This window comes from Equus quagga, chromosome 1 (assembly GCF_021613505.1).
Source record: "Equus quagga isolate Etosha38 chromosome 1, UCLA_HA_Equagga_1.0, whole genome shotgun sequence".
Classification (NCBI taxonomy): domain Eukaryota; kingdom Metazoa; phylum Chordata; class Mammalia; order Perissodactyla; family Equidae; genus Equus; species Equus quagga.
The window spans coordinates 150,946,821-150,970,315 of NC_060267.1; the positions used below are offsets into that span (position 1 = coordinate 150,946,821).

At 46.1% G+C, this 23,495-nt stretch overlaps 1 protein-coding gene across 1 annotated transcript in view; it reads right to left on the reverse strand.

Annotated features, from left to right (window-relative positions):
- Positions 1–4,463: 4,463 nt before the first annotated feature.
- Positions 4,464–23,495, reverse strand: part of GPD1L (glycerol-3-phosphate dehydrogenase 1 like) — a 59,490-nt gene continuing 40,458 nt past the window's right edge. Inside the window, exons 6-8 of the mRNA XM_046676538.1 lie at positions 14,527–14,760; positions 14,119–14,225; positions 4,464–7,509 (exon numbers count right to left, since the gene is read on the reverse strand). Of these exons, the coding sequence (XP_046532494.1) occupies positions 7,413–7,509; positions 14,119–14,225; positions 14,527–14,760 (438 nt within the window). The 3' untranslated portion in view covers positions 4,464–7,412. The remainder of the gene's footprint in view (positions 7,510–14,118; positions 14,226–14,526; positions 14,761–23,495) is intronic.

Here is a 23,495-nt window from a genome sequence, read left to right on the forward strand (position 1 = left end):
CACCACCAACTCTTACAACTATTAGTGAGGAGGCTGCTTTAACACAATTGTAGTTACGAATAACAAAATTTTACTTCCTACAGTGCAACTGGGAGGAGAGACTTCTAAATTCTTGATAAATACAAAATTGCACATATCTTGGATTTATTGGTTTGATTTGGGTCTCTATTATAAAGGGATCCCTCAGAGGTTATAAAAGTAACCAGGAAAAAAAAGTGAGGTCAGAAACGTACATTGCAGGCAGCCTCTTGCAGGCTAATTTGGTGGTGTCTTTTAAAATATAGAACACACATCCCTTTGAGCCAGCAATTCCACTTCTATGATTTTATCTTCTAGATTTACTCATATAAGTGAGCAAAGACACATGTGCAAAGATGTTCCCTGCAGCAATTATTGTAATAAGGGAAATACAGGAAACAACCTAAATACTCACCGGGAATAAATTATAGAAGTGTCATGTAATAAAAGGTGATGCAGATATTTAAAAGGATGTGAGAGATCCATATGTGTGGATATGAAAGTTCTTCAGTATTAACACTATAAAAGAAAGTTTTAGAACAGTATTCTGTTTTAAAATATAATACATGCTTGAACATAGTACGTGTATGCACGTTTGCAGAAAGAACTGTTAGGAGTAACTGCACCGTCTACCCTTCCAGTCACCGTCTGATTTCACTCAACTATGAACAGCCATTACTCAAAGGAAGTAATGTAGTCTAAAAGTTAAGAAGACAGACTCTTAGGCCAAATTTCCTGAGTTCAAATCCTGGCTTTATCAATTACTGTCCCTGGGATTTGGGCAAGTTCTTTAACCTCTTCGTACCTTAGTGTCCCCATCTGTATATGGAGATGATAAATTTTGAGGATTAAATAAATTTACATATGCAAAGTACTAGATTAGTGCTAAAAGAGCTTTGTTACTATTATTTTAACTTACAATTTAAAAAACTAGGCATTGGGAAACTAGGTTCGGGGAAATTGGGTGAAGGGGACACTCGATCTCTCTGTACTAACTTTGCATCTTCCTATGAATCTATAATTATTTCAAAGTAAAAAGTTTAAGAAAACGCAACTGTTGAAAAAAAAGCAACTGATATGAAAGACTGTCAAGACAATGTTAAGTGAAAAAAAGCAAGATGCAGAACAATGCGTGTGGTAAGCTCTATTTTGTGTAGAAAAATGGGGAAGGGAATAAGAATATGTATATACTTATGTAAAACGAAATTCTAGAAGAGCATGTTAGAAACTAATAACAGTGGCTACTTGGGAAATGGGCTTTCTGTTTGAACCAAGTGACTGTGTTACCCATTCAAAAGTCATTTAAAAATAAGTAAGAGCAAGAACTAAAAAGAATTGCAAATAACACGTATCATAGCATAAAAGCATTTCCAACAAGTCAAATATCACCAACTTGACAAATTACAGGGTGCATTAAGTTCCGTGATAAGGTACTTTTCCAGCAGCTCTATTTCACTCACAATGTGTAAAATTCAGAGACGTTTCACTCCTTAGTGTTTGAGGGGGAGCTTAAGAGCCATTCCTTTTGGCTTCAGCCAGACATATTTTTCAGAGATGACAGCTGGCATGTGGACTTATCTATAATCTGACATTTCTAATTAAAATCTTTTGAAACGAGGAAGATATCTTAATGCCATTCTAGTGTTAAAGAAAAACATGTTATAAATCTTGGAACTTACTGACATTAATTCTGGATAACAAGGGACAATTATCTACACAAAGTCTGCACTTAGCCAGAGTTAGTCCTGGAGAGGAGAGGAACAGACAGGCACACCACCAGGTGCACCCACCCACATTCCAACACGGCCTCCCACATCCAAACGAGGAATGCCAAAATAGACATTATGAAGCTATAGTGACCAATGGATAAACTTCCCCCAATCTCTTGACATTTCTGCAAGTTCCATCTCTTGTAACTCCTCAAACATCTTCTTAGTAACATCTTAAGGTAAGTTTTGCTAGCTGCTGTAACAAGCCCTCATTCTCAGTGGCATAACACGGTAACGACTCTTTTTATACCTATGTGACCGAGGGTAGGGGAATTTTCTTCACGTCGTCATGCAGGAATCCAGGCTGAGAGAGGCTCTACCAGTTTCAACATAGGGGCTTCCAGGTCCTCCTGGAGATTGATATCCAATCAGCACACAGAAGAGAGAATGAAGAATCAAACAGAACGCGGACCCTGGAAGCCACAGTTTTTCTTCCTTATGTCATTGGTGAGAACTCAGTCACCTCACTGCTGGGGAGGCTGACACATGTAGTTTGTGTATCTCAGGAAATAATTGAAATAATTTAGTGAACACATAGCACTGTCTCTGCCACAAGCAGCTAATAATATAATTTTTCTCCTTTAATATGTTGATTTCGGGGCCAGCCCGGTAGTGCAGCGGTTAAGTGTGCATGTTCCGCTTCGGCGGCCCAGGGTTCCCCAGTTCAGATCCCGGGTGCAGACATGGCATCACTCGGCCTGCCAGGCTGTGGTAGGCGTCCCACATATAAAGTAGAGGAAGATGGGCACGGATGCTAGCTCAGGGCCAGTCTTCCTCAGCAAAAAGAGGAGGATTGGCAGCAGTTAGCTCAGGGCTAATCTTCCTCAAAGGAATAAAAAAAAATGTTGATTTCCTGCTTTTTCACTGACCTTAACAGTAGTCCTATGAGCTAGACTGCATACGTATTATTCCCACTTTCCATGAGGAAAATGAACTTCCAAAGGAGGAGTTAAGTGACTTAATGAACTGGGGAAGCAGGAGCTGGGACCACGTCTGGCCCAGTATTGTACCTCCCATCCTAACAAAGGTGGCATGGCTTGCTTCAGTAGCTTCAATCAATCTTAACTTCAGTAAATAAGTAGAATTATTATGCTTATAAATTCCTCATTCAATATTTCCTCAAAAAAAAGTTTGCCATTGACTTAGTTTATATGTAGTCATAAAAAGTTATAAAGATTATGTGGTAAAATTTTAATGGAAATATATTATGGAAAATAATACACAATTCATTGCATACAATTAATTCTGGACAAATGTCAGCCTTTTAAAAATAACTGCCCCTCCTTCTTCTCTCTTCTGGAACTCCTATCAGACATTTGTTGAATCTTATCCTCTACTCACCTCTTAAGTTCTCAAATATTTTCTTTGCTACTTTCTGTTAATGTCTTCAGATCTATTTTCCAGTTTGCCAATTACATCTCCAGCTCTGTCAAATCTACTCTTTAATCTGCCCAATGACATAATTTAAAATTACATTCATTTCTAGATGTTCTAATAGGTTTTCAAGTCTGCTTGGTTGGAGTTTTTTTCCCACAGTGATTTGTCCTTAATACTCACATCTTCCTTTTATGTCTTTATTTTTAAAAATCTTTTAAAGCATCTATCATATTGCTCAATTAATTATCTGAAACTCTGGGCATCTCATTCTTCTTTTTAAAAAAATCTGTTACCTTTCACTTATAATGAATATTTTGTAATTATTTAATTTAATTAATTAATTTATTTATTTTGAGGAAGATCAGCCCTGAGCTAACTGCTGCCAATCCTCCTCTTTTTGCTGAGGAAGACTGGCCCTCAGCTAACATCCATGCCCATCTTCCTCTACTTTATATGTGGGACGCCTGCCACAGCCCGGCATGCAAAGTGGTGCCATGTCCACACCCAGGTTCCGAACCCGCAAACCCTGGGCAGCCGAAGAGGAACATGCGAACTTAACCGCTGCGCCACCAGGCCGGCCCCTATTTTATTTTTTTAAGTGCATATTCAGTGGGGCCTTTTACATGGGAAGTCTGTGGAGCCTGGATCCAGAGGGGATTTCTGCAGTGTTTTTGTATTTGCTTCTCCCACTATCTACTGGTGTTACTGGCATAAGTTCCAGTTTTTACGCTAACTTTTTGCTTGTGGTTTCCTGGATATAAAAATTCAAACCCAAAACCTGTTTGTGGTGCTGGACTCACGATTACAAATTTTCAGAAGAGACGTTTTTCTCCACCTAGAGCCAAGCTTCCTTGTTTGTGCCTCTACGTGGGTTTTCTTAGCCCATTTTCCCCCTGACAGTGTAGCCCTTGCAGGGCTCTAGTTCCCTCATGAACTTTACACTCAAACCCTTGGATAACAGAGAGCACTCCCCCTCTTTCCTCTGGCAGCCCCAGAGCCACCTCCTGGCATTACCACCCTGCCTGTCAGCCCCCTACTTGTTTCAGACTCCTGGGGATTTCTCTCCCATTTTTGTGAGGTCAGCCTTATATACAAAACGACACAGGTTATATTTTCCTAGCTTTCCTTTGAGGTGGGGGAGGGGAGGGCTCAAGCTCATTAGTCCACGGGCCAGCTGGACCTGGAAGGCCTCTGTCCTACAACGATAATCATATTAAAAAAATCAGAAAGCAATGAAAAGGAACACAGACAAATGGAAACAGATGTGTTTGAGGACTGGGATCAGAGATGAAGCCTTTCTTTTAAAAATGGCCTTTTTATTGTTGTAAATGCAACACAACTCAGGAGGAAAATAAAAGAGCTAACTTAAACAAATAAAACTATTAATTAAGCTGATTTAAAAAAAGATAGGATCGGTAGCACAGGTTTAGGGGGTTACATGTTTATTCAATCAAGCTTTTAAATTATATCCACCTACAATCTGTAAACAGACACAGTACACATGTAAGTAAAAGGCTCTCAGAAGAGAACTAGTGGAAAAAGGAAAGATCCCTTTGTGCGCTGGCACCTCACCTGTCCTTGGGCCGATGCCTTGGGGCCATGTTATAGTTAAGACCTCAGTGAAAAGCCAGAAGGAGTTTAGCTCAACTCTACCTGCTAGGATGGATTTCAAGATAGATATTTGTTCCACATTGTAGTAGTCTGGGTTAGAGCAAGGCAACAGTGTAGTTTTTACATTCACAGATTGGCTAAAATCATACAAATTAAGCTTCTCTTCTAGACGTCTCTCTCCCTATTACCATAATAGTAAGAAACGTGAATTAAATGATGGACCACAGGTGGTTACAAAAATAGATAACTCATAGGGTAATAAATATCTACAGTTAGCAGAGCATACACTTACAAAATTTGCCTTTTTCCATAATGTGCAGAATATTATAAGTATGTTCAAGAGGTACACTCAGCAGACGTTAGAGTGGACTTGACAAAGAGAGGGTTTGTAAAGAAAAAACACTCAAGTACAAAACCCAGAGTAGGAAGCTGGATGAAGATGAGAATATACAAAAGACAAAATCCTAAATCCGCACATCTAATTATCCTACTTAATAGACACCACAATTAGCTTACAGCCCTTTATGTATCTTAAAAATTAACACTTTTTTACCTATATACAAACTTTAAAAAAGATTAATCATGAGACAATCAAAAGTTGATTAGCTTAACAGTGGCACTAAAATCAACAGAACTCAGAGCCACTTCGTGTGCTTTCAATATACCTCTGTGTATGGGGATTGAAAATGCCCCCCCAGAATGTTCTGGATAGAGTTTTTAAAATTCCCACAAAAATCTATTCTACAGTGATTTCAGATATAGAAGGAAAAAAAAGTCCCAAACCAGAAAATAAAAAAGGTCAGAATCTCACAAAGTGATTGAAAATCCATGAATATATAAGTGACATTCATAGATTCCCTTAACAGTTATCAAGTGCTATGCAACGTAACTGTAATGCTATCCTGAAACCAATCTTATTTAAGAAGATACAGTAATTCCAATTCTAATTCTAGAATTAAAAGCACTTATTCCACATAATGTGCGTTTCAGCGAGGTTGACATCTACTTGGTTACACCTGACAGTGTCACCTTAAAGCTTCATCAAAGATTCATGGCAGACCTGAACTGTAAAAGTTCAGAACCAACAATACCACAGGTGGTTAGTTATTCACCCTAATTTCTTGCCAGGAGTGAAGGATACACTTGAGCTGTCCCAAGGTCATCTCAGCCTAGAACAGTGTTCCCTGGAAACTTTCCTTGCCAAAAAAATCTCCATAACCTAATGTGTTTGGGACTTGCTGGGTTAAATAAACAGGCTCCACTGACACACTGACATACATTCTATACCTTCAAGAGCGGTGTACAGACAAAGCTTTTCCCAAACCCACTTGACCTTGCCAGGGAACACCGGGAACACCCACTGGATCCCAGGATACTCATTTCCTATGGAACATGGTTGGAGAAATGCCAATCTGAAAAAAATTTTCTCAAGTAGTGGTTCTGAAATTGTAGTGAGCATCAGAAACACACAAAAGGCATGTTAAAGCATGGATCCCATACCCCAATTCAGAGATCTGGGGTGGGACCTGGGAAGGTACATTTCTAAGAGACTCCCAATGAAGCTGATGGAGCGAGGACCACACTTGGAGTGGCATCTGTCCAGGCAACGACCCACACAAATCTCAGCTGCAGGAAGCCCTCCTATGGCCTCAGGAAAGGCCGCATATGGCAAGTGCCACAACCAATTAGCTGGAGGTCAAATCAGCCCAGTGACGTTTTAGAAGGTTCTGGCACCTTGGTGGGGTGGAAGTGCACTGGACTTGATTCTTGGCTCTGCCCCTACTCGCCAGGTCACCAGGCACAGTGACTGCATCTATAAAGAGGAATAATAGCAGCCCCCTCTCAGGGCATCCATGAGGCTTAAAGGAAATGTTTGCACAAAAGTACTACCTAACAGAAAGCATCATACAAGTGTCATTAATCAGAAGAATGTGTCAGTCACAGCAGGAAAATCCCAGTTTAGCTTTCTGTCTTCTGCCAATCCTGGGCCTCTGTGAAAGCACATTCTGGCAGCTAATGAAGATAAAAGAGGCTAAAAATGCAGAAAACTGCAGTGAGAGGAAGATACATAAGTAGACCACCAATTAAAAATATCTAATTGTTAAAAAAAAAAAGATCAATCCACAATCGAAGAAGTTAATTATGCTGGCTTTGAGATAGTGTTTAAAAGTTACAGTATGTTGATCGTTGAACACACTCGCTCCTCCACTCTACCATGTTAATGCTGGTTAAATTTTAACATCAAAAGAATGAGAAAAAAAATTCCTTCACTCAAATACATATGAATTAGATCCAAAAAGTTTAGCTGAGATAGTTCCAATCTTATAAGATACTGCAGGGGGAAAATTTCAAAAGTAATTTTTAAAATGGACCTTTAATTTTGGTTCATAGAAACATCCACAGAACGAGCAATGAACACACACTCACACATCCACATACGTGTCTTGTTGTTGACCAGTACATTTTAGCCAATGAACTGCTTCTAGCAATTCAAAAACGAACCTGTAAAAATTCATACACATCCATGATGGGATCACAGTCAAGCAAACATCTTGTTGCCACAGTCCCGGTTTCCATTTGAACCCAAAAGACTGATTGGAAAAGCAGCACTTTCCCCGACATGTTGCCTGATTCGCTTTATCTATGCTCCGGATGGCTCTGGAGACACAGCAACATCTCCTGGATGGGTTTGCCTTCATAGCAGATCTGGTACACTGCAGTAAACAAGGGAAACCTAGATGGGGGGAAATGTGAAAAGACAAGTTCAGCCATCTGGTTTACCTCACAGAACAAGTTAGTTTTTCTGTCTTGCCTAACAGATTGCAGATCAGCGTGCTACTTTTGGAAAACAAAGGGACCATCTTTTGCATCCCCTTATTATTTGGTCTGCAGAGAACCTCTGCAACGCGGCTGTAAGATCTTGGTACAAGCTAAACCATCCTCTGCCTGATCGTTTGCAGTGCACTGCGTACAAACAAGTCACAGGATAAACCTGACAGGGTAAGCTGTGGTCATTTGCATAAAGGGTTGTGGCTCAGGCTCTTGGTCAAATCTGGAATGAGTCTAAGTTTGTCACTATTTGAAAAGATTGGAGAATAAATTTTAAACTGCAAGGAGGTATTGTTCTCCCTTTTACAAAAAGGAGCATTCAAGGATGAAGATGAGGCAGCCCACACATCACATAAATAATGCAGGCCTGGGACACTCCTGCAAGAACCGAGGTGGACCCACAATTAGCCAAGCACCGATTTCATGTTGGAAGCTGGATTTATTTTGCCTTTTCTTCCAAGATATGAACACAGGTATAAATGAAAGTTTGAACTGGATGAGGGTACGAAGGAGTGGGCTAATAGTTCACTGGAAGAAAAGACAATATCATCCCAAGGTACAGCTGACTCAGCAAGTATTTTTTTTCCTGGCAGGAATCACTAAGGAAATAACTAAGTTAATTTCAATCAGGCATTTACACACACATGTGCACACACACACGCACAGCCCAAAGTGAACTTGACAGAATCAAGACTCTTAAAGGTCATTCTGAAAATTATCTAGTTAGAATCCTATAATGACAACTTAATTTAAGACTAGCAAGCAGTACTGGAAGGCCATATGTCTTTATGATAGCCTATCACTGTGGGTTTTTTTTTTTTTTTTTTAAAGATTTTATTTTTTCCTTTTCCTCCCCAAAGTCCCCCGGTACATAGTTGTATATTCTTTGTTGTGGGTCCTTCTAGTTGTGGCATGTGGGACGCTGCCTCAGCGTGGTTTGATGAGCAGTGTCATGTCCGCGCCCAGGATTCGAACCAACGAAACACTGGGCCGCCTGCAGCGGAGCGTGCGAACTTAACCGCTCGGCCACGGGGCCAGCCCCTCACTGTGGGTTTTTTAAGGTACAGAATGTTTGGTTATTTTCTGGAGTGAGGTAGACAGTCAAATCTGACTCCACAGCCTATGAACTCTGGGCAGGTTTCACCAGCCCTCTGACCCCGTTTGCTCATCTGAGAAATGGGGCTGGTGGCTCGGGACCGTTATATTAACTGACTTACACGTAAAGTAGACAGTACAACACCTGGCATATGGCTGGTGAGCCATAATGAGAGCTAATAACTGCAGCCGCCTGACGGCCTTGGGTCCTGGACTGCACCCTCTGGGAGGACAGGACCCAAGTCTGTTTTGTTCACCTCTGCATCCCTGGGGCCAGGCACAGGGCACAGCAAGGAGCAGGTGCTCAGTGAGTATTTGTTGAATGAATTCTTGTGAATGGGAGTTACAGCCTGGAGATTTCAGCCCCTTGCCTTGTCCTTCCATGGCTTAGTTTTCCTGTTCCTAAGATGAGAACAACTTGTGTGTCCCCAAAGCAGGGTGGCAGGTGATGAGTGGCCAACCAAAGCCATTCTCAACCCCATTCTCTCCTTACCAGAGTTGGAAATGGCCTAATGTTCACTTTTCCAGCCTTTCTTTCACCCAGAATTAGCCAAGTAAGCAACTTCTGGCCAGCAAGACATAATATATCTGCTGAGGTTTCTAGGGAAGATATCTCTCTCCTTGAAAAGCAATGGAGAAAAAATCTGCTACCTCAGACTGCTCTTGCTCCCTGCTGCTGAGTGCAACAGTGTGACTCTGTGATGCCTGGAGCTGCTGCAGCCATCTTGCGCCTTTGAGGGAGGGTAACAGGATCACTGAGATTCTAACCCAGAGGCATTGAGACAACATCAATAATGTCCACCTCCAGACTCCTTGTTCTGAGAGAAAAATAACCCTATTGTTCAAGGCATTTTTAACTGGGCATTGTTCTCACAGCCAAAAGTACTGCCAAATTTCATGACCAGCATTTCCAAAATGTATTCTGTAGATGAGATGTTAAGAAGAGATATGGAGTGTGAGGGGAAGGAGTGATTTCTATGGACAAGTAACTTGTTTAACCCTCACAACCACCCTATGAGGTAGATAATATTATCCCCACGCTACAGATGAGGAAACTAAGGCATAGTTTCTGACTCTGGAGCCAACACCCACCACTAAGCTATACTGCCCATCTAAATGCTATTTTCTATAATATAAAATGCCACAAGGCCAATTAGATCAGTTTGGGGAACTCTCTAAATAAGATTAGAGGTGAAAGGAGGACAAAAAACATATTTCACAGAAAAATATTGACATAAACTAATCAATGAATCATTCCACTATGGACCCTGAGGACTTAAGATGTCAGGCCTCCCCGAGGTGCAGGGATGCGCAGTGTTACAAACAAGGCCCCAGCCCTCAAGGAGCTTCCAACGCTGTATGGGCTGAATTGGGTCCCACCCACCCAATCCCTGCGATCAAGTCCTCACCCCCAGGACCTCAGAATGGACTGCATTTGGAAATAGGGCCCTGAAGGAGATGATTAAGTTAAAATGAGGTCATTAGGGTGGGCCCTAAGCCAATACAGCTGGTGTTCTTATAAGACAGGAGATTAGGACTCAGACAAATGCAGAGGGAAGACCACGTGAAGACACAGGGAGAAGACCACCATTTACAAGCCAAGGAGAGAGGCCTCAGAAGTCAAGCCTGCCAACACCTTGATCTTAGACTTCCAGCCTCCAGAACTATGAGAAATAAATTGCTGTTGCGTAAGCCACTCAGTCTGTGGTATTCTCATTATGGCAGCTTTAGCAAACTAATACAAATACTTATACTCACACATTCTCATAAAGACACACGTATATGGAAATCTAATAAAGCACATTGTTTTTTGAGGAAGATTGGCCCTGAGCTAACATCTGCTGCCAATTCTCCTCTTTTTGCTGAGTAAGACTGGCCCTGAGCTAACATCCATGCCCATCTTCCTCTACTTTATATGTGGGATGTCTGCCACAGCATGGCTTGATAAGCGGTGTGTAGGTCCACACCTGGGATCCGAACCAGCAAACCCCGGGCCTTCGAAGCGGAATGTGCACACTTAACTGCTGTGCCACTGCGCCAGCCCCAAGAAATTTTATCAGAGCACAAAACCCCATACAAAGTTAATATCTATCAAGAGGAGATTGGTTAAATAAACTGTGGTTCTCTCATAAAGTGGAATGTTCTGCAGCTATTAAAGAATGAGAGGTCCTCCCTATGTGTAGAATCTAAAAAAAACCCCCAAAAAACAATAATAAAAAACCCTGAACTCACAGATACAGAGAACAGGTCGGTGATTGCCAGAGGCCAGGGGGTGGGTAAAATGGATGAAGGGGGTCAAAAGGGACAAACTTCCAGCTATAAAACGAATAAGTCATGGGGATGTGATGTACGGCATGGTGACTATAATTAATAATACTGTATTGCCTATTTGAAAGTTGCTAAGAGAGATCTAAAAGTTCCCATCCCAAGAAAAAAAATATAACTATGTAGGGTGATGCAAGGTCACTAAACTTACTGTGGTGATCATTTCGCTGTACAAATACCAAGTCACAACGACGTGCACCTGAAGCTAATATAATGTTATGTGTCAATTCTACCTCTATTAAAAAAAGAATGAGATCTCTAGGAGCAGGTGTGGAATGATCTTCAAACATATCCTAAAGTGAAGAAAAGCGAGGGGCAGAGGCGAACGTGGAGCACAGGACTCATTACACAAACGACAAGGCTCGGGGGAAAGGGTCACTGAACCCTGAGAGCTGCCTGTGTTTGGGGTGGCGGTCAAGACTCACTCTTCACTCTGCGACTTTCTGTAGAATTTGAAATTTTTTTTTGCCAAAAGTACATGCTTCCCATCTCCAAATATGGAGATTAAAGTAAAACTATATATTTACGTAATAAGTCCACAGCACGTGAGCAGCAATGTTGTCTAAACCCGGGGTCCGCAAACCACAGCCTGAGAAGCAGCTCTGGCCCGTGACCTGTTTCTGTACTGCCTGTGAGCTAAGAATGATTTTCATATTTTCAAAGGGCTATAAAAGGAGAAAAAGAAGATGACTATACGACAGAGACCTGTACGTGGCCTGCAAAGATTAATGTGTGGTTCTTTACAGAAAAAGTTGGCTGACCGCTGGTCTGAACAATAAGTTCCAAGCAGGGAAAGTTCTCTGTGGCTGGAGGAGATGAAAGGAGGCTTCTCTGAGGACAGACCCGGCTCCCCTCACGGTGATGAGGGTTGAGATGCACGTCGGGAGGGTCCAGGCAAACAGCAGGAGGACGGAGGCACTCAGGGTGTGAGAAGGAGGCGCTGGGGCAAAGGGAAGTCCACTTCAACTAAAGAAGGTGTTGCAGGGGTAACAGGACGTGCTGGTGGGAAGTGAAGTTAGTACCAGACTGGGAGGGCTGCCTCAATGCCAACCAAAGGACTGCGGACCTCATTCTGTCGGAGCAGGAGGCCTCTGAGTTACAATAGTCGAGGTCAAAGGGACCACGGCAATCACCTGGTCTACAGTTTGATTTTTGTGCATAAAGAGACTAGAGCATAGAACAGATTAAAATAGGACCTGCCCAAGACCACGTGGCTAGTGAGCCACAAAGTGGCCTTAAATCTGCCCTCCTGTGCACTGCTCCTTCTATAGCAATGGAGAAGGGAAGGGAGGGGAGAAGGAAATAGAGGAAGACCAGAGGAGTGATGGCTAGAATGAAACAGAAGAAAATCCAGGTATGAGGTGGTGGAAAGGGAGAACGGAGAACTCGGCTCTGCCTGTGCAGCTTCGGGAGCAGGCGAGGGAAGGGCGCGTCCTACGGGAATCCACGCTCCAGCCTGGGAGAAGGGTGGTGCCCCTCCCACCTGGCAGGGACCTCGTTAAGCAGAGGCACAGCCTGTTCAATTTCTAACTGGAAGAAAGAAAATGCAAGATGACTGAGGAGAGGTGTCTGCTCAGAACCGTTTCTCTTGCTTGATTACAGCTGCTTGTGAAAACAGGCAGGTGCTGAGCCCAGAACGCCAGTTCCAGCCCCTGTCCTCCTGGAGTGAAATGATGAATACAGACTAACATCTAGTCAACTGGTCAATTCCTAGAATGCTATCTAAGGCACGCCTTGGGAGCACACAGATGCCACTTTAAAACTGTGCTCAGGAGATACTCACCACCGCCAAACACTCAGGTATTTTTTTAAGACTTTTTAAAATTCCTGATGACGACTTGCTGTCATTCAAGTACACCAACCACACACAGACACATCACTGTCTGCTGGTAAGCACACGGGGAAAACCATGCATGTCAGAGGTGTTTTGCTTTCAGTCACGATTTAAAGGCAATTCTCCTCCTCTGGAAGCTTGTTTATGACTTCCGTCTCTGCCTGGCCGGTTTCAAAAGCCATTTCGGAAAAATAAAATGCAAATTAAAGAAGGAAGACAAGTGCCCGTCCACCCTCATCTTCGACTTTCAATATGGAACGCGACGGCTGATCAGTCTACACCAGGGACAAGGAGGAGGAAAGTTGGGCACAGGGTGAGGCAAAGACGCATGGTTGGGACCAGCAGACATCCGGACTGACCTGCAGAGGATGAAGGACATGCAAGCAGAAAGCCCAGCAGATGCCGTGCTCACCCACCTCCCAGCTCGGAGGGAAGTGCACGCTCTGGATTGGCCACACGGGCAGCACCAATTCAGCTGCCCGGCTCCCTCCTCTCCAAGGCAACCAAATTCTCCCTCTCCCAAAGAGCATTAGACAGTACAGCACACACGGGTTACACTGCACACGCATTCACTAGGTGGGGTACTTGTCATCACGATTATGCAGCAACGCTTGGCAAATCGACCAAATAAAGGGCTGTGGGGCAGGTGGGGCCCAGGAGCAGCCTCCGAGAAGCTGGGTAGTTTTTGTGCTGCTTCAGGGCTTCCTCCACCATCACACAGCAAATCGACCTGACCAAGCCCACCTGTAACACACGACCAGCCTGGAAGGGCAGTGGAGGCTGGATGCACCCACCCACCCATCCACACGACGGAGGGACTGCAAGGCTGCTCACCAATCCTCAGCATGCTCACTTCCGGGAGCAGCATTCTGGGGTGATTTGGCCTTCCTTCTTTTCTGAACTGTTTGACATTAACAAGACTACATCTTTTTTTCATTTAAAACTTATGCTATGTAGCTTTTACCAAACACCCTTGCAGAACAAACCAGGATCTCAAACTTCATGTTTTGTAACATGCTTTATAGAATTGAGCTCTTCCCACTGTGGTCGAGCCTGGTTTTGTGTTTTGTATAAATGCTCATTTTCAGGATAAGTAAATGTTTCCTGCCGTAGATGTTCACATCACACAAGGGACAAAACTAATTCAGTAAAGTCTTGCACACGCTTGTCAAAAGTTGTGCTCGTGTGCACTGGGCTGGCGTCACAATAGGACTGGGAGGATGACCGTCTCTCTGGTCCATGGACAATGGGGAGACTTACTTGTCGAGCAGCCCCTTCTGTTTGAGGATGCGGTACACTTCAGCAGAAGTCTGAGGTCCTTGGAGCTTCTGCCCGTTCAGCATCTCCTTCTCCAATTCTTCAATGGTCTTAAAAACAAAGGATGAAAAAAATCTACCGTAAACACCAGAGAACAACTTATTTAGAGAGGAGAGTGGGGGAGGGGAGCCATAATCCTCTGCAGCAAGCCAAGGAAAGATAAAGACGTTCAAGATCAAGGATGTAAGATTTAAGTACTTTTAAGTGAAAGCTGACAGGTAAACACTACCCGGAACAAGGAATGCCGGCCTCCATCTCGCCTGGGCTCCATCTCCCCTGGGCTGTAGCCCACCGCAGCCCAGGAGTCTCACGTGAGGAGGGAGGGGATGGGGAGGGCAGGCCAGGGACTACCTTTCCAGTTCTGGCAAATGCCTCGGCCACCCTGCGGTTCCGGCCTCCGTAGCAGGTGGTGATCAGGTCGGCCACGCCACAGCTCTCCAGGAAGGTGGCCGTGGACACGTGGCCCTTGCAGAAGATCCTTGCGAAGGCGATCATTTCCATGAGCCCCAGGCGGATGACGGCAGCTTTGGTGTTGTCTCCACAGTGGAGGCCATCACAGAACCCGGCTCCCACCGCTACGATGTTCTGCGGAGCAGACAAGGAAGCCAAGACAGGTCACACACCCCCTCCAGATAAGGATGTCGGGAAGGTGGGGGGAGACTGAGGCAGGGACCACTGGCTCCACCCTCAACTCACTCCACTGGTTCCTGCACATGTCTGGGGTCTGCTCTTGTACCGTGAGTGGGAGAGATGAAAGAAGGGACCAGGCTTCTATGTGCCCGTTTACAGGACAAAGAGCCCAGATGTGGGGTCAGCAGGAGGCAGCAGTTGAGTAGCATCAGCGAGAAAATTAGAAGGTTGGTAGTGGTCTCCAGTTAAATACTGTTTGGACAAACTGCTTTTAAAAATAAAAAATTAAATCAAATGCTTTAGTCATCTATAACATTTATACAGAAAAGTATACCAATCATAAGTGGACAGCTTGATGAAATGTCACAAACTGAACACACTCATGTAACCGGTACCCTGATCAAGAAACAGAACATAACCAGTGCCCCAGAAAGCCCCGCTCCGACCTCCTTCCAGTCACCACCCCCACCAAAGGGAACCACTCTCCCGACTTCTAACAGCACAGATTTGCTTCACCTGTGTTTACACTTTATGTGAATAAAATCCTATAGTGTGTCATCTTTTGTGTCCGACTTCTTGGTCTCAATTTGACATCATGTTTGTGAGACTCAGCCATATTTTTACATACAGCACATTTATTTTCAATGCTGCATTGTATTCCACTATGTGAACAGGGAGCAATTTCTTTATCCATTCTCCGTTGACTGGCATGGGGATAGATTTCCAGCTTGGGGCCATTACAAATGGTGCTGCTATGGACACTCTGGTACATATCCTTGGTGACCACGTGCAGGCATTTCTGTCGGGAGTGGAATTGCTGGGTCACGACATCTGCGTATGCGCAACTCAAGTTTCAGCCTTTCGTTTCATTTAAACCCTAAACCAGCATTTATGGAGCACCTGCTGTTTGCACGGCACTCTGCTGACACGAGGCAGACTGAACACAGACCTGCCTCTGCAGAAGCTGATGATGTGGCCCAGGGGTCAGCAGTCTAAGGCCCAACGGCCTGTTTTTGTGAATCACGCTGTATTGGGACCCAGGCACCCGGCCCATGTACCTCTTGCCTGGGGGTTGCCTTTGTGCTGCAACAGCAAATCCGAATAGTGGCGACAGAGGCCACAGGGTCCACAAGGCCCACAACATTTTCTACCTGACCCTTGCAGAAAAAGTTTTCCAACCCCTGACCTAATAGGAAAATAAAACAAATGTGCAAATCACTGTATGCTCAGCAGAAAGTGATATTCTGTAAGAGGTACTGAAAATCTCATTTCCATTTCAACCCATGTGTACTGAGCAAACACTGTGTGGGACGCCCTGCAATGGGCCCTGGAGGGACAGGGCAGGACGGGCGGGGTGGGGGAGGGGCGGTGAGGTGGGGGCTGAGGGTGCCCCCAGGGAGGAGGTGCAAAGACAGAATTAGACACACAGCTTGTCCTCAAGGAGTTGACAATTGATTTGTGAGAGGAGACACAACAAAGCACATTACAAGACACAAGGAAGAGTGTGCTGAGAAATGGTGGAAGCCACAAGCTTCATTTCAAATCAAGGAAGGCTGCACAGAGGAGGTGGCATACGACTGGGCCTCGATCTCAGGTAAAATCACATAACCACATATGACAAGTAATGCCTGCATGGCAGCACAGATGGCAGTCATTTGGGATGTCACTTGTGGCCCCAGGTTCCTGGCCGTCTCTGCTTTACCAGCTCCTTCACAAAGAAGACTTGATGCCAGGAAAAATGCAAGTGTTCTGACTCTGTCTAACCGAACTAGCATTTTTCCATAACACCTGGATTGTGGATTTGTGCCTTTACAGATCTTAAAACGTGAAGCTAATTGGCAACAAATGGAAAATAAGTTAAAATAAGGTTTTTTCTCCCCTTCCCCCAATAAAGTTTCATTAATGAGGGACAGAACAGTTCATAAAACATCAGGCCTATAAAATCTGAGGGATGAGGTGAAAAACAGAATGAACTGGGGAAGAAAAATGCCTTCTTTGGTTGATAAGCAGGTTTTGATAAAATACATCAAACACAGCACTGATGCCGCCAGGCTCACCCTGAGAGACAGATCTGGCCACTTAGACACGGCTACAGGGACACCGAAGCCATGAAGCCGCTTGAGATGAAAAGAGGCCATGAGCCTCCTGAAGCTTTTGTCTGTTTCCAACAGACAACAGAACAGGACCCTCCCTCCCGGCGTCCAGGGTGAATGAAGGGGACTGGAGAACGAGGGATCAGAGCACAAAGGCCCCACCCGCATCCTCTTCTCTTCCTCAGGGAGAATACTGAGCTTACTTTGGTTGCTGCCTATTCCTCTCACTGCCATGAATACAAGGAAAAAGTAAAAAATGCTCTAAATCTGATCCGAAAGCTAACACGAACACACGCAGGTTTTAGACAAATTCCCGGCATTCCTGTGCTTTCGATGGTCTCTCCATGAGGCTAACCGCTCTAACAGACCAATGACGTGGCTCCCAAGGCCATCAATTTCCCCTCCGAAGGCCGGACTCTGTGTAGACCCTGTGCCCACAGCTGCAGGAGAGCTGAGGACAACTCAGGTCTTCTGGATCAACAGCCGGAGCAGGGAGCCTAAGTTTTCATAAGGTACTAACTTCTGCTTGTACCTGCAAGAGCATGCCAACCCCTTCCCGCCACACAGACGATGCAAACTGTAGGTGTCATCAGCCCCCTGACAGCAAACACCCACCCCCAGCTACCTGCTGCGTGTGCGCGTGAGGGAGGCAGGAGGCAGTTCCTGGCTGGCGCACTTAGTGTGTGGCGGCGCCGTGGGAAGAGAAGAGGGGAGAGGCAGTGTGAAGGAGCCTGGAGAGATGCTGGGGGCGGGGGGCGGACTCTGGTTCTACAGCTCTGCTCCAGAGGGGATGAGCCGCCAAGCCAGGATGGAATACCCAGCTCTTTTAGATAGGGCGCTGGGCAGAGACTAGGTGCCAGGGACCATAAGAACACCCAAGGCTCGGTCCATCCGGGCCCAGGCACCCCTCCTGGCACGGAAGCCATGGGGAGACCCAAGGGGCACAAGCACTGATATGCAGAGGGCCGCTGGTTCTTATTTTGCCTCATTGCTGTGTCACCTTGGAACAATTACTCTACCTCTCTGGAACTTCTTTGCCTCAGGTCTAAAATTCAGGGGTTGGACAAGATTCTTCAAGGCCCTTCTGGTGGTCACATTTGTCCTGGGAAGCTGGTGCAGTTGTGGGCTGCCCTGGGGCTGCAGGCAGCGGGACAGTACTGGGGCAACAGAGTGACACCCGAGGACATGCAGGGGGACAGACCACAGAGGCCATGAGGCCAGCTGCTGGGTGAACCCATCAAATGGTTGTATCGAAGTTACCATGGCAATGTATGGAGGCCTAGGATCCAAATGGTTAGATTGCTGAAATTGCTCTCTGATGCCTCCTGGACTGTGTCCTTCATCACGATGTGACCCATTCTGGAAGTTACTTGACAAACCAACCCCAGTAACTGCCTACAGACTCAGTGGGAGACAGCAGGGACTTCCGTTCAACAAGGGCTCCTAGACAGAGGCGGGGGAGGGATTGCTTACTAAGTGGCTACAGGGAGCCACCCCAGGCCCCCTGCACCCACCGTCTCATCGGAATTCTCGTGACAATGCAGGCAAGCGTGTACCTCTCCTCCTGGGGGCCTCAGAGAGGTGCAGTGGCTTGCGGAGAACACCTCGCTGGTGATGGAGGCAGTCGGCACAGGCTCCCAGGACCTGGCTCTTGGCTGCAAGCTCCTCTCTGTCCCCCATGCCTTGCTGCTCCCACAGTAGGAGCCTGGCTACCCCACCTCTCCCCGGGTCAGAGATCATCCTGAACCCTGAACCCTGAACAGAGGACCCTGGCCCACATGGCAAAAAGGGTAGGCTGAGGAGGAGAACAAACTGATGGGGAAAAATAATAAAAATAACAACAGTTAACCTTATCGAACAGTTCTAAGAGCCTCATAAATCATTAACTCATTTAATCTCCCCCGCATTCCCACACGGCAAGTCCTGTTACTATGCACAGTGAGAGGCGAGGAAACTCAGACACATAGGACAAGTAGCTTGCTCAAGGTGGCAGAGTCAGGACCTGCAGAGCCGTGTTTCAACCCCGGCGGCCTGGCTCCGGAGTCCTCTCCAGGGAGGAGATCCCACCATGCTGCTCTTGAGCCGGCGAGTAAAAGGCGGAGAGGGGCCACCTCAGAGTCAAGATGAGAACTTTCTAACAGCACGAGCTGACCCCACTCAACTGAAAAGACTTAGAGGCAAAGGAGTGAGCTCTCAGTCACTGGGAGCATCCAAGCAGGAGCTGTATGGATGAGCCCTGAGCCCCAAAGCAGTGCTTCTGACCTTCGTGTCTCTGCAGTCAGAGAAAAGGCAGAGAAGGAGATCCATGACCTGGGGGCTTCAGCGCCCTCTCGGCCACTTCCTCGCAGGGCACACAGGTCAGAACAACCTCACGGTTTCCACCAGACATCTAACCTCCCATCGGAGGGAGCAGGGGGCCACTGCAGGGTAAACTTCTCTCTTCTAGGGACGCTGGGCCCCAATCCAGTTTAATCGTCTTATGATGGATCCTGAAATCCTCACTCTCTCCCTCCACTTATCACTGTCAAAAGAAAAATAAACACACTGAGCCAGTCAGCTCGAGTTTGAATAGCATGCGAGCAGATGTCCTCTGAGATGGCTCAGCTGTGAAAGTTATCATTATCCACTGTGCATTTAAATCTGCTTTAAACTATTCTGGAGCTAAAAATATCTACGATTTTCGGAAGATGTGCTTAAGCCCTTCCCCATTTCCTGTGTTATGGCAACACTCAGAGGCAATCAGCCACCCAAAGTGCCATCTTGCCATCTTTGCGATTCTGAATCGGGGCGGGTTGGATGGGATTCAGTCCCTCCCACTCCCACAAAAAGAATATCAAACTGGATCAGCAGCCCATGCCGCCTGCAGGTTATGCAGACACTCTCACCACCTAGGAAGAAACCGCGACCATATCACGACTTTCTGTAAGCCCACCAACCCATGGGACTCTTCCTGAGGCCAGCTCCTAGCGGATTTGACCTAAGAGGAAAGCGCCCTCAGAGTGCAGGCTTACTGCAGGCGAAGGACCACGGTGGCTTCCAGGCCGGGCCCTGTAGAAAGCAGCTTGGTGGAGACGTCCAGGAGGGCCAAGCTCGAGCCCACACCTGGCCCAGTGGGCCGCGCACTTGGCTAAGAAGCTGCCTTAGCAAGAACAGCGTCACCCAGGAGAAGCTTCTGCAATGATGTAAATGTTTTCTATGTGGTCATGCAATAGAGAAGCTACTAGCCACTGAGTCACTAAAGACTCACGTAGCTACTGAGCCTTTGAAATGGGGCTACTGTGACTCGGAAATGGTGCTACTCTGACTTGGACACTGAATTTTTAATTTTTTTAAAGTTTTAATTAATTTGAATGTAATACAAATAGCCACATCTAGCAGTGGCCCTGGCTAGAGACTAGGCACAAGGCTGTGCATCACAGTATGGTTTATGACAGCCAAAGCCGCCGAGGACACCTACATGCCCAGCAATTGACAGAGGGTGAACCTGGCTACAGAACAGCCATACAAAGCAGCGCCGTGCACCTGGGCCACAGGTGATGGGTTTATCCCCAATCTACTCTCCTCTTCTTCCAGAGCCATAGAGTCCCTGATTTTCATGCAAGTATGTGGTAACGCAGGAAAAAAAAACAACTATTTCCCTACCTCCCTTGCAGCTAGGTATGGTCACACAATTAAGTATTGTGAAGCCAAAGTGTTACATTGTGACTTCTCAGAACCTGCCTTAAATGACAGCTGCCACATGCCCTTTGTCCTTTCTTTTAGTTTTACCCTGCTGCCCGGAAGGCAGATGTGATGGTTGGACTTCCGGTCACTATATTAAAACACGAGGACAAGGGCCATACTCTCATGAGCTGGAAGGAACCTGGGTCTCTGAGAATTCTGTAGAATGGAGTTATCATATGGATTCAGGATTTTTACATAAGAAAGAAAGAAACTTCTACCTTGTTCAGCCACTATCATTTTTGGTCTCTGTTAATGAAATTTAATCCTGATAAAGTATCTATTAAAAATAATAACATAGAGGGGAGGATCCAAGATGGCGCCGTGAGTAGTCCTCTTTGTCTCTCCCCCTTCAAGTCTACAATTATTTGGACACTCATCACTTAACAAAGGATATCCAGATAGCATCTCAGGACGTCTGAGAGACCCACGCGACTATACATCGGAAGGCGGACGGACTTCCCTCCGGGAGGATGTGGAGATAGGTGAAAACTCTCCGACCCCGACCGAACAGCCTAGTACCTGCAAGCGGCTTTCTTCCAACGGACGCCCCCAGAAGATCAACACACACCTAGGGCAGGAGCGAGCACACACCAGAGGAGCGACGGTGGAAACAGGTGACCAGAATCCTACCTAAACCCCCCGCAATTACTCCTAAACGCAGAGGGAAACTCTAGAGTTACACACCTGAGCCCGTGGGGAGAGTCTCGCCCTGCCATTGATGGGGAGATCCCGCCTAGTGTTCACGGCGCCCGGAGGGTCCCAGAGAGAATCACAGAGGGTATGGCGGCCCCCCGGCTGCCACTGCCCACCCCGTGGGGCTAGGGATTGCCAGAGATCTCGGAGAGGACTGGGGCTGGGTGAAGCTCCAGAGGCCGGCTCCACGCCCCGGAGGGGAAGCTCCAGAGTTCCACCCAGGCAGCAGACAAAACTCTCTGTCTGCCAGTAGTGGAGGGGCCACTCCCAGCATTCACAACTCTGGGAAAGTCCCAGAGAGAATCCCAGAGGGCGAGGTGACCCCCAGCTGCCGTTGCCCGCCCTGTGGGGCAAGGGATTGCAGGAGATCTCGGAGAGAACAGGGGGTGGGGGGAGCTCCAGAGGCTGGCTCTGTGGCCCGGAGGGGAAGCTCCAGAGTTCCGCCCGGGCAGCAGACAAAACTCTCTGTCTGCTATTAGCGGAGGGGCCACGCCCAGCATCCACAACACCGGGAGGGTCCCGGAGAGGAGAATATCAGGCAGGGCAGCAGCTGACCAGCTACCACTGAAATCAGGATCTCCGGCTATCCCCCAGACAGGGCAAAGGGCTCCCCGAGTTCCTGGGGAACAGGACTGGGGCTGGGTGGAGTTCCAGCGACCCAGCTCCGTAGCCTAGGGGGAAACCCTACAGGCTCACAGCAGCCTCAGGGAAAGCGTCTGCACAGCACTAGTAGAGAGCACCCATCCGGGAGCCACAAGGCTGGAACACCCCGGGACAAAAGTAGCATAGCTAGGTGAGCTAACCACAGACTGTAGAAGATGCCAATAGCTCTGCTGCGATCCACAGTGGACAAGTGAGATTTTGTGGGTGCTGACAGTGACGGAGCGGCAAATATAAGTGATCCTACCCCTGGCCGCTGGAAAAGCCCATAACACCGTTGCAGACCCCAAGGAGGGAGCACATCTAGGTGGGCTGCAACAGTAGGCACCAGCAGCCTGAAGCCCCCCCATGACGGCCCCCACGGCAGAAGAGGGAATCCAAAGGACCACTGTGACTATGAGGAGGGGCCCAGGCCCAGTTAGGAACTGCAGATAGGGTTCCTGGTTGGTGCAGTATAAACAGCTGCTCCCCCACCACACCAGCAGAAACAAGTGGAAGGAGCAACTAAACTCTATCTCTATGCGGAGGCACAAATCTACAACATCAAGCAATATGAAAAAATACATTAAATCTCCAGAACAGAAGGAAAATAACAAATGCACAGAAAACAATCCCAAAGAAAATGAGATATATAACCTAAATGACGATGACTTCAAAACAGCCATCATCAAAACACTCAATGAGTTAAGAGAGAATTCAGATAGACAACTCAACGAGTTCAGGAGCTACATAACAAAAGAGTTTGATACGATAAAGAAGGACCAAACAGAAATACTGGAAATGAAGAACACAATAGAGGAGATTAAGAAAAATCTAGATGCACTGAACAGTAGGGCCGATAATATGGAGGAAAGAATTAGCAATTTGGAAGATGGGAATATAGAAACACTGCAGGCAGAGGAGGAGAGAGAAGTAAGACTAAAAAGAAATGAAGAAACTCTCCGAGAATTATCAGACACAATTAGGAGATGCAACGTAAGGATTATAGGTATACCAGAGGGAGAAGAGAAGGAGAAAGGGGCAGAAAGCCTACTCAAAGAAATAATGGCTGAGAACTTCCCAAATCTGGTGAGAGAGATGGATCTTCAGGTGACAGAAGCCAACAGATCTCCAAACTTTATCAATGCAAGAAGACCAACCCCACGGCATATAGTAGTGAAGCTAGCAAAAGTCAACGACAAGGAGAAAATACTAAGGACAGCCAGGCAAAAGAAACTAACCTACAAAGGAACCCCCATCAGGCTATCAGCAGATTTCTCAGCAGAAACTTTACAGGCTAGAAGAGAGTGGAATGATATATTCAAAAATCTGAAGGACAAAAATCTACAGCCGAGAATTCTCTACCCAGCGAAAATATCCTTCAAATACGATGGAGAAATAAAAACTTTCTCAGATAAACAAAAATTAAGGGAGTTCATTGCCACAAAACCTCCTCTTCAGGAAATCCTCAGGAAAACCCTCATTCCTGAAAAATCCAAAAAAGGAAAGGGGCTACAAAACCAAGAGCAGAGGAGATAAGTA